Here is an 11,476-nt window from a genome sequence, read left to right as displayed (position 1 = left end):
CATAAATACGGCCCTCCGGGCGGACCTGGCCACGCCACGCGATACATTCGCGTAGACCTCATTACCTGAGCACACGAATAGGGTATGGGATAATTTGGATGAGTAGGGTACATAATACAACGTTTAAATATATGGCCATATATGGCCATACAGTATATATTTGCAGGTTCGAATACAAATGAGCATGGGCCAATGCTCGCGACCAGCAATAGAGGCGGCACGGATTCGATTTCATGCGTTTCTCCACGCATGGCGTGGCACCGGCGTTGACGAGCTTGCGCGGCTGCTTGAGCCCGCACAGGCGGATTATTAACGCCGGCTTGTTCTCCAGCGCGCGGGTGCCCACAACGCGTCCCACGATCCCACGATTTCACGAGCGCGAGCGTGCTGTTCTGCACAAATCGATGCTCGGCGTAGTCCTCCATGAAACGCGGCGGCGGCCGCGCGCACGCGCGTATGGCTTGGCTTGAACACGATGAAGTACGTATTCTTCTCAGCCGCGGCCGGTGGCAGCTTGTGTAGCGCAGGCTTGTGAAAGGTGAGTTTGAGCAGGGGTTTGGCGGGGCCTGTGGTGTCGTCGCCGCCGAGATATTGGTGGATGTAGAGGACTGGGGCGAAGGAGAAGGCGATCCCGGCAAGCGCGGGTGCGACGACAACATGCGGTGGTCGCAAGCTAGTCTGGCGGGGACGAGACCAGAGCGCAGAACTGCCTGTGAGAGCATAAACACGGGGATCGATGAGTACGAGGACTAAGTCGACGTTGATCATTGTAACCTTACCGCCGAGCACTGTAAAAACAGCGTATCGCCGCCAGCAGCGGCAGCGCGGCATAGGTAGACTTGGGCCAACGCAAATCAGCGTAGACAGCACAGGATCGTTTGCTAGCGTAGATTCGGTAGCTCCCGAGGCCCAGTATGTTGCACAGAGTAGCGCCACGAATGATATGCCAGCGCGGAAGGCTTTGAAGTAAGCGCGGACCCAGATGGACGAGAGGGTGTGTCGAGGCGACGCAGCCAGATATCCTGGTATAGAAAGTAAGCGTCAATGAGCGACTTAAGAGGCTAGAGTAAAGCGACAAACGGGGGATTCGCTGAGCGGTTGCGGAGGTCGTAAGTCTTAGTATCTATCCGATGAGGTCGGGATCCCGTTGTACATGCCCGCCGCTTTCACTACACTACATGATCGTATGCCTACTCCTGCGGAATGAAAGTATCGGCGTCCCAGCCGTACAGTCTTCCCAACTTGGTCGCCAGGCTATTGGAGCGAAACATTAGCACAAATCGCGCCTTTGTGAATGACTGCAAGCAGCCGGCGTACCGGCCCTTTACATCGCGCGTAATGACCCCTTTCTTCTTCCCGTGCGGCTGTAATCACCGTTAGCGAGGACTTGCCGTGCGCAAGCGCGTGCATACCTCGTCGCAGGGCAGCGGAGGGCCAGGCGATTTGGGCCGGAACTGCCGTTTGGACCCCTTGAGCGAGTGATATGTGAACCCGAGTTTGGTCATTGCCTGTAAACGAACATCAGAAAGCGTCCAAAGCTGCACTGACCGCGCTGTACGACTTTAACAAAGTCGCCCCAGGCCAGTGTGCCTTTCTTGTCGCGTCCAATCGAGAATATGCTGGCGAATACCTAAACCGGATGGTCAGCCGTGTGTCTGCCCGAGTATGCCGTATACGCTTACTTCGTAGGTCTCACCGTCGACTTCCATGCTGGACGAGGTGGTCGAAGTTGGCGGTGGTGGTCGAGAGTCAAGGCAACTGCGAGTGAGATGATCGAATGTCGTGGTGGTCGAGGGTCAAGAGGTTCGCGAGCGTCCGAGTGTGGTCAGGCCGAGCTATAGCCGTGAGCGAGAGGTAGATGGTAGAGTGAGAGGTGGGCGGTAAGCGGCAGAACTGCGAGTGCGCAGGGAGCAGTATAAGTCCGAGTGAAAGGTTGCGGGCCGTAGAAGTGCGCCCGAGCTGCGCGGGTGGACTCGCGTACCTAGAATGTCGTTGTGAGAGGGCGTGGTCGTATCGGCCTTAGCACGTGTTGGAGGGGTTCCTACTTCGAGTCGTGGTCGAGGAGGGGAGCAGGATAGGCAGGCTGTATCGTTTAAAACACGTACCTGTAGTCTTCGTGGGGTATGTAGTGCATTAAATGACGTTTAGGAGTCGTTCCTCTTGATATTCGACGAGTTTGCTTAATTGTGTCCCGGTAGCCAGCCGGCAACAAACCGGTAGCATTGAAAGCTACCGCGTCGTATCCCGTTCTCGAGGCCATGGTCAAGCCCGTGTACTGGTACATTATCTGGCGGGGTCAGTAGCTTGAGTCAGTACTGCTTAACGAACGATGTGATGGAGGATATAGGGCGTACTACTTGTGTTACCGGGTGGCATTAGTGCAGCAGGAGTAATAACCGCCATAACCGCCATGAGGGCGCTTGAAAGCAGGTGAGCAGGCTCATGCATCGAGTTGCATATCAGCTATGACGAGACATATATACGTACACAGTGACATGGGATAGACTGAAGGAGCCCTATAACTTTGAGGCAACGGCCAACGACGAGATTGGCATTTTTTGCACCTCAAGCGCGTCGTTTGAAGGCCACGCATGTTTGGGGCGATAGTTACGTAAGGTGCACGATATAAAGAAGGGATAACGTGGGGCAGACACGTACCCGCACCTCTCCATACCACTCACCGGGCAGATGCAGACAACCTTCGTCGAGATGTCCCTCGTCGCCGTCCTCGATCCGCCTATGCCGTCTTGTGCGGTATGCGAGCTACCCAGCATGCTTAGATGCGCGTACTGCAACTCCGGACCTGCATACTGTTCGAGTAGTCATTTCCGTGAGGTGAGTATGTCCTTCACTTATACCTTTTTTGTAATTGCTCAGCACAATCGTCGCCCTCAGCATTGGGTTACCCACGCAGTCGTATGCGACGGGTCCGCGATCCACCCAGATTCGCTCGCAGCGGTTGCTCGAGCGACAGACGCCCCTACACCAGGCGCTACGACCCCTGTCGTCGCGGACACGGTGTCATCCGGGGTCACAGACGCCGAGTCGTATGAGGTCATGGACACCGCGACACACAGATCGACGAACACCACGCTGCGCGAGGTCGCAGACCCGCCTCAGTACCAGGTCACCGACCCCGCACAGCACCAGTTCGCGTACGCAGCGCATGGCCAATACACGGACTCCGCGCCATATACGCTCTCGGTATCTATGGGACAGGTAGTGGGATGTTATCTGGGGGCCTATGCAAGTACGTGTCATTAGTAACTATATAGTGCATCCACCTTGACATAGACTCCACGCAGCGGTGCCTACCTTTGTATACGTACGGTGCTGTAATGCGGCCTTCGATGGAGTGACGCCGCGCACGTATCCGGACCTGTCGGCCTACTTTCAGTACGGCTATGGCAGTCTGGTCATGCACTTCGACGCCCAGCAAGCGCCATTACCGCAGCCGCTGCACTTCATCTACTGTGCGCGGTCGTATGTGGAGAGGAGGTTCCTGAACCAGTCGGTGAGGATGCTCGTGAGTAGCCGCGGTCATGATGCCCCGCGGAGTTGGAAGAATTGGCCGGGCTCGTTGATCGTTTTCAAGTACAAGGACGATAGCTGTACTGTTTATGAGGACCTGACGCAGATGGATTTAGTATACGTACGTTCATTCTTCGAGATGTTTGGCTCGGTTCCTTGACCATGGCATCACGAAGGTAGCGATCTTGCATGTAGATGGACGCGACGTATGAGTGTCTGTGGTAGAACAATCAGAAGACATAACAAATTAATTCATGCACACACTTGCTGTCATCTTACAGAAGTACACACACATACGTGATGATGAGGAGACGAGCCGCTTACGATGAGACCGGACAGACAACACCGGGGTGGAGATGTTGCACATATTCAGAAGCGCCCCAGCAGATAGATTATGCGTACGTGACAGCGTGCTCCTAACCTAAACACGAATGGAAACCGCACGGATAGGAAGTCTGTTCGAGGGTATGCAAAGGCAGCGGGAAAGCAGCAGCGCGGCGCATCTTCAAGTTGTCATCTGGGCGCACAAAAAAAGTGAGCATTTTAACCCTGGATGCGCCACGAAAGTCCACTCACGGCGTCATATGGGCGGATACATCGAATTAAAATCCCCATTCTAATGGGTCAGTCTGCCGTATGCCATACGCGACTTCGTTGCGGACGTCAAGCAGATGCCGTAGTGATATCTAGGAAATCAACCAAGCCAGCGGACATTCCACGCAGCGTGCGGTAGAATACTCACTATATCATTGCATGCAACCCAATCAGAAACGATGTGCCGCTTAGTTGAACGGGCCGATAAAGTGCAGCGTGTCAGCTTTATGTTTACGGAGCGCGCGCATACGCTCACCGCTTCGCCGTTCATCTGTGTGGCTTGGGGCTTACGTTCAGTTGTTGCTCGATGCGATCGTAAAGCACGCACGTAGCGCGGCACTCTGTGCAGACTGAGGATGCCGTCTCCCGTACGTGCGAACCCGATGCGGAGGATACCTTTCCATGGGACGGTCCAGGCGGCGAAAAGCTGCGCGTCGTATGCGGGACTATATTAAAAGCCTGACGGTCTGACAGATGCAAACAGTCCGTCGGGTACGCGCACATGGCACGATTTATGAGCGCTGCGGTATTATAGCTTCTGGCAACTCACCGAGGTGGGTACGATTGTGCGACGCAAGCCGGCCCCGCGAAGACGCCCCATGCGAGCCGTTGTTGTGCACGGGGTCTTGTATCCGACTGTGTATGATGAGCGATGGGCGGATATGGTATATGAGAAGCAAGGGAGAGACATACGGGCATCGAGGATGTAGAGAAGTGAATGGCATCCGAAGAGCGCGAGTAGTACAGCGCACGTAGCAGCGATGCCTGCAGAGTCTAATTCTCACGAACACGTGGATGCATCGCCTTGCCTGCAGTGTTCCCCGTTGCCTGAAGCGCCGAAGGATAGAGCATCTCTTCTCGTTCGCCATCCTCATAATCCTGAGACCTGTGAACCTGCCCATCTCCCTTGTCATGATCACACCATGCTGACGCACTTTGAGCTGCTAGGGTATATCGTCTGTTTGTATTATACCATCGATATAAGACTAACAGCGACGCGTTTCAGATTGCCCATAGAGATGATTCGAGTGATCGTGAACAAGTGCGACCTAGCCACCCTGCTCGCCTTGCGAAGAACTTGCGTAGCTCTATACACAAAATCGCATGAAATCCTCATGTCGGATCGCCAGAGGTTGCTACAACGGTACGTAGAACGCCAAGACGTTCTCTGGCAGCATCTGGACGACGCGCGCGCCGTTGTGGGTGGATTCGCCGCACTGGGCTTCATGCTCCGCGACCACGACGCATGCGGTCATACGCTGGACATATATGCATCGTCGAATCAAGGCAGGCTGCTCGAACAGGTGCTCGAGGAAGACCCCGATCTGGACCTCTCCGTGGTGCAAGTGCAGAGACTCGAAGATGACTACCGACAAATCAGACGCCACGTCTCTCGTACTGTAACGTTCGCCACCAAGAACGGATGCTTCATCAAACTACACATCTCCCTATCCCTTTCGACATACGACCCTATCGCCACCTCACTCACCAGTGCCCTAATTAACTGGGTGTCGCCCCACGCGTTCGCGTGCGGGTATCCTGTGCTCACGCTCGCGCGTCGAGGACTCGCCCTGTTAGATGGGGATCCCGGGTCGATGGAGGACCATCTCGCAGCAAGTCTCCGCGACATTGGGTTCGATGTCCGACCTGACCCGACAACGTGGCCTCAATACGCCGCTATCGCTCCCCCTTCACGGCGCTCGTGGCAATTCGCGTGCATGCGCATGTGGTATGTTTGTCCCCATCAAGGTCGTTTCTTCGGAGACGAGGGGTCGCTTCTCACAGTCTTCGACTTGCTCGGAGTCAACCACAACGACCTGAAGCGTCAACGTCGGTCTCCTTACGGCATCGGAGTAGCTTGGCGCATCTCCATTCCCTATATGCCGTGCGACGGGCCTTGCACCCTATACGACCCCCTACTCCCGGAAGAAGTGCTAACCTTGCCGGCTGTGTTTATAGACCAGGGAGTTGAGCTGCGCATTGCGCATGTAGAGTACAGCATGTAATCCTGGCCTCCTCCCACGACGTCAAGGGTAGCGGCCGGAATCGCTAATATCTGCTGGTCATCAACGACGCTAACGCGCGGCTAACGAGCTTCTACACGGTATCAAGGACTGTAAGTATCAATTCGAACAATTCCTGCTGCGGAGCTTTCTCGCCCTCATGCGGTATTGCCGCCGTCTGGGCGTCTGCCTCGCCCCGCGGCTCCGCCTGCATCTCCTCGATCACACCTGGGGGTCGCCTGGCGCCGAGTCAGCACTTCTATCAGCAAACCGGCCTCGACTTTACTACCGTCGAACTCTTTTCGATGACCCGCAGCGGTGGCTCTTCCGTGGCCAAGAAAGACGCTCTTCGAATCGGGCTAGTAGCACACGCAAGTCAACGAGCCTCACCTGCACCATGTTGTCACCCCGTCCGCAGCTCTCTCTCATGCCTCTCCCGCAAATGCACCTTTAAAGTGCACGTAATCCGGTGGTGGTAAGTAGCGCAGTGAGCACTCTAACAACTCGCTATTGAATACTCAAGCGCGTCATCTGATCTCGAATCTCCCCGCGCCAGCTTTCAGGTATTCAAAGTCCAAAATGGCGGCTTCAGTCCTATTGGCCGCGGACGGTCCAGGGAGTGACCTGAATGGGGCACGCCCTGAGCCCGACCGCACAAGGAATACGCGCGCAGAGGACTACGCTATCCCGCCAAATTCCCTGAAACATGCTAACCCGCCTGCCAAAGACATAGACAGGGACGCTACGCTATACGCAAAATCTGAGCTCTGCGAGGCTCATCCAAATGCAGAGGTGAATATATGTTGGCAAGGGCGTCGAGGGCCCAAGAGTGCGTGGGCAAGGTAGACTTCGATCGGCGCTGGGCTTCATAAGGTTCATGGTGAGTAAGAATGCCGTGCCCGTGTCCATTCTACTAAACCGTTTAGTGTTGTTGTATCCGACGACCATGGGATGAACTTGTACGTGTTGATAGGTATACAGTACGGTGATAAAAGTTTGCTATATCTATCATATACATGTACGCCGGCCCGCGCGGAAACAAGACCACGATCGCGTGAGGATGGCCGTGATACCACATGCTGTTCGACAGGCTGGCGGAATACCAAAGGTAGCTCGTTACGACAGCTGCGAGGGAGAGAGGTCGTTTCAGCGACACCCGACGACGACACGCAGCACGAGGGTATAAACCTGCGAGAGGCGAGCGGGGTTGATTGAGACACACCCGCACTCGCGAGAATCATCCTGACGGCAGGGGAGACGGGACGGGATGGAGACCTTCTGCATTAGAGGAACACGACGCTGTCGTACGGATTGCACGATGCGCCGAGAGTCGGATGCGGAACGCGCGCAGAGTAAGACCAGTCACGTATGTCCCTGACCATGGCTGTCGGTAGTAGTCGTGACAGACGCAAGGAGTAGGCGGTGCGACCGCGTGAGCGCGAGCGACCGCGGCCTCGCGAGGGAAGGTGACAGGAACGGAACACAAGCATCGACATTTGCCGAAGACGACAAAGCAGACGAACACGGAGAAACGCAAGAGGCGAGCGGCGGGGAGATATCGGTGTCGTCGTGTACAGGCATGGCGAGGTAGTGCATGTTGTACTGATGCAGTCCGTCGCGCAAGAGGAGGATTGACGTCTGTAGGAGACCAGGGACAGTGCATACACACTGCCGTGCTGGGTGGCACTCGGTTGAGTTCACATCGTAGACAGATGTGCCTGTGTCTAACTCGTGCGAGTGAGCCGCTGGTGAGAGTTTCAAATGGCAACACACCTTGACCTTGCATATACGGCGTTTCCTATGCATCCTTACATAGACGAGAACGGACGGGATGAAGTAGCCGGAAAACGAGAAGGTGAGAGGTGAGAGACGTGCAGCATAGAGCGCGACCTTCCTAGGATCAAAATCGGGGCGGCGCCGTCCCAGAGAGCGCGCGAGTGAGACATATGTTGATGCAACAAGAGAGCGGCTGCGCAGGAGAATGAGCGACGATAGAGCAGTAGTTGGTTGGCGAGCCTTAAGCCAGGAGCAAGAAGGGTAGAACTTGAAAGAAGGAAAGACCAGCTGTCGGGACTGTGGCAGACACCACGCTCGTCATCGGCAGTCGCCGATATTGAGCGTCGATTTATTAAGGGCAGGCCCAAGGCTCAAGGCGACCTCCCTGTGTCGCGTTGAAATCGCTTCAACCTGTACTATTACTACGAGCCTCATATAACTGCAGACATCCTACCTAGGTACCGCACTCCGACGTACACGCCAACAACGAGCCATCAGCAACGAGATCGAGACGTTCATGTGTCGCTCCGCTTGTTTCAAGAACCGTTCATGAAGGCGAGATACTGGCCGGTACGCATATTCGCAGCAACTACTTGTCCTGGAACCCTACATCTTACTTTGATCCACGCAGACTCCGCGTGCTCATGCGATACGATACACGACGATGTCGTCAGTAACGTGCCCACCGCCCACCACATCGTATACAACAAACCGGAGAGGTGGATCAAGCACGAAACACATCGGCTTCGACGTTTCACGACGCACGCGACGGCATTGGAACGGAAGGCGGCCTCGTGCGTGCTTTTTACGCTAACAGTCGGCCAGATGTCCACCACGAAACATGCCATGTCTCACGCGACTGGAGGAAATCACTTAGGCTATGCTGGTAACGCCGCATGGGCATGGGCAGTACGACGCAGCATGCATGAGAATAACGAGGATATAAAGGTGCGCCATTGACTGCGCGTGCACGATTATCCAGACCACTCATTGGACGTCCGACATAGTCCACCTACCCAAACTCATCTCAATGACGCCATCCACCCTACCGGCGCACATGCCAATATGCATAACCAGGCAAGCACTGTCGACGCACACGTGTCCTCCATAACTGACCGCGTCTTGAACAGACTACCTGCAGAACTCAATGGCATGATAGCCGACAACATGGATATACCGACCGCCGTTGTGTGGCGACAGACATGTCAAGAAAACTACGCTCACGTCACATCGAGCTTCCGTCGAACCAGGAATGCCATCGTTCGTAAGTTCTTGACATCTACCTCCGCATTTCTCGCTGCGCTCGGCGAACACAATTGTGTGCTGGGAGGAAATTCCGCCCTATCGTTTGTCTTGCGAACAGATGACATACCGGTTGATGTATTAGATGTGTATGTTCCGTCCACGAAGTATGCGGTGTTCATTGACCGTATCATAACGGACGAGCAGTTCACCCGTGAAATCACGAGTAGCAGCGAGACCACGTTCGACGAGGACTTTGCACATGCCCGACAAGTCGTCGCATCGACCGAGATAGTGCTTTCAAACGGACGTACCGTGGTCATATGGAAGTCAATGACATGCAGCCCATGCCTGCCTATCGCTAAAGCGACGAACACAGTATACATGAACTACGTGAACAACGTGGCGTTTGGATGTGCATATCCCCGCTTGACATTTTCCCGGCGCGGTATAGTATGCAATCTAACCAGAGAGCCCGCGCTGACTGCTCGCGAAGTATCATCGTCTGATAGATTGAAGCGGCTGGGGTTTAGTTTCGCGTATACGCCGTTTCAGTGGCCAGAATACAGCGCAGTCCGATGGCGGCCCGCCTACCCCGGCTTCTATCCGTGCTTCAGTCATGTTTACATCTGTCCATCGCAGGAACGCTACTTCGGTGACCCGGGGTCCATGACGGTCTTCACAGACCCACTCTCGACACACTCGTCAGACGTGCGGCGTCGCGGCCAAGCCCCATACGGTGTCATGGCTGCATGGCGTCTGGTCAGCAGCTTCATGTGCAGTAACGTCACATGTTTCGCCGCACGAGGTATACTGCCTGAATACACATGGGCAATGCCAGTCGTGATGGTCAAATCTGCGTTCTATCTATACAGGAGACCTCGTCGACAGTCGCCAGTTGACCAGACGCGAGCAGATACAGCTATAGAGACGCGCGCGATACGATCCATGTCCGTTTGAAGGTATGATTTGATAGAACGCTAAATTTCGTATCACAATATATTATTCTACGCGGCAGCGCCGCTTCTCACACAGGAACACGCCCGACGCAAGCCGTCCATCCGGTGTCTCCGGAAAGCTGAAACTAAACCGAATGGACAGGCCACGCTGCCTACGACAGGTAGTGCACCGCCCACTAGGGCTACATGATTGCGGCGCACAATGCTCGTGTTGTCGCTGCCTCGTAGCACCAATGTTGACACAATTCACCCAAAACCGACCCGGAACACAGTTGAAACACGCACACCGTGATTCCCGCGGTCCCACGCCAATACCAACGTACTAACGATTCAATGACATACGAATGAAGCTCGTAAGTACGCCACGCCGTTGCAGAGCCAAGACATGACAACTCATATCAACACAGCCATGACACGCACACAGAAGCCTCGAGGAGCGTAAAATGATGACCGGGTTGCTTATTAACTCGCCCACTGCTGCTCATAGCACGTATCTCGCCCTCACCTACAACCATCAAACACATAGAGACCCAACGATGGAGAGAACGAACCTTCCTAGCCCACTTAATACCTCCCGGAGCTTGATGTCGGTCGAGTCGACACAGGACTCGGAGGTCGACACGCTCACAGGTACGCCGGCCAATGCGGATGTTCCCGATGAACCAACCCAACAAGCCCTCGCGGTGTGGCCTCTGACTTGCGGTTTGGATCTCGTAGAACGCGTCATCGGCTTAAACGAAGCGTTCCACACGTTACTGTCGAGGTTCTTCATGGACCCGACTGTCGCACGTGAGCTGTTAGATGATAGCGACGCTGTGATCTGTGGTGAAGGTGCACTAGATGTTATCATGCACGATGGGCCGGGCCCCGTGGACGTACTCGACATTATCGTGATTGAAGAAGAATATGATTTACTTGTATCTCGGCTGATCGAGACAGACGGCGTTTACGAGAAGATACAGAGAGTCCACGATGTTGGCGTAGACTCGGCGACGAAGGTCGAGCGGCATATCACGGCTGTGTCTCGATTTGAGCTAGAAGAAGGTCGACTGATATACCTGCATTGCACAAATACTCTGTCTCCGGTGACGCCTCTCGCGCGAATGCCTTGTACCATAATGATGAACTTCGTGACTGGGCGTGCTGTTGGTTGTGCGTACCCAGGCCTGACGCTCGCACGCCAAAGTGTTATATGTGACCGCATTCCGGTGTCCACGGTGCTACAGCATGAAAAGGAGGCCATACGGCGACTGAAGGAGCGCGGCATTACATTCACGTTCCCGCGATCGCGGTGCGCAGATCGCGAGCGGGTACGGGTCTCTGACGGCCAGCTCGAGCCCACGGACAAAGAAGAAGCATACCTATGCCCGT

General features: G+C 55.0%; 3 protein-coding genes across 3 annotated transcripts; 2 read left to right on the top strand and 1 right to left on the bottom strand.

Annotated features, from left to right (window-relative positions):
* Nucleotides 1-1,190: 1,190 nt before the first annotated feature.
* Nucleotides 1,191-1,709, bottom strand: TRAVEDRAFT_54584 (uncharacterized protein; the record flags this gene model as incomplete). Its single annotated transcript, XM_008047506.1, has 5 exons — nt 1,191-1,254; nt 1,318-1,364; nt 1,413-1,508; nt 1,559-1,630; nt 1,683-1,709. 5 exons carry the CDS (start codon nt 1,707-1,709, stop codon nt 1,191-1,193), a joined length of 306 nt encoding a protein of 101 aa, XP_008045697.1.
* A 1,000-nt stretch (nt 1,710-2,709) lies between these two features.
* TRAVEDRAFT_25089 (uncharacterized protein) lies at nt 2,710-3,691 on the top strand (the record flags this gene model as incomplete). The annotated part of the gene is made up of 3 exons (XM_008047505.1): nt 2,710-2,835; nt 2,896-3,250; nt 3,306-3,691. The coding sequence occupies 3 exons, from the start codon at nt 2,710-2,712 to the stop codon at nt 3,689-3,691; spliced, it is 867 nt and encodes a 288-aa protein (XP_008045696.1).
* Nucleotides 3,692-5,240: 1,549 nt separating this feature from the next.
* On the top strand, nt 5,241-6,131 carry TRAVEDRAFT_25088 (uncharacterized protein; the record flags this gene model as incomplete). Its single annotated transcript, XM_008047504.1, has 1 exon — nt 5,241-6,131. The coding sequence occupies one exon, from the start codon at nt 5,241-5,243 to the stop codon at nt 6,129-6,131; it is 891 nt and encodes a 296-aa protein (XP_008045695.1).
* Nucleotides 6,132-11,476: the final 5,345 nt, after the last annotated feature.

This window comes from Trametes versicolor, assembly GCF_000271585.1.
Source record: "Trametes versicolor FP-101664 SS1 unplaced genomic scaffold TRAVEscaffold_23, whole genome shotgun sequence".
In the NCBI taxonomy this organism is placed as follows: domain Eukaryota; kingdom Fungi; phylum Basidiomycota; class Agaricomycetes; order Polyporales; family Polyporaceae; genus Trametes; species Trametes versicolor.
Note: the sequence above shows the minus strand (reverse complement) of the source record. Positions and strands in the feature narration are given on the sequence as shown.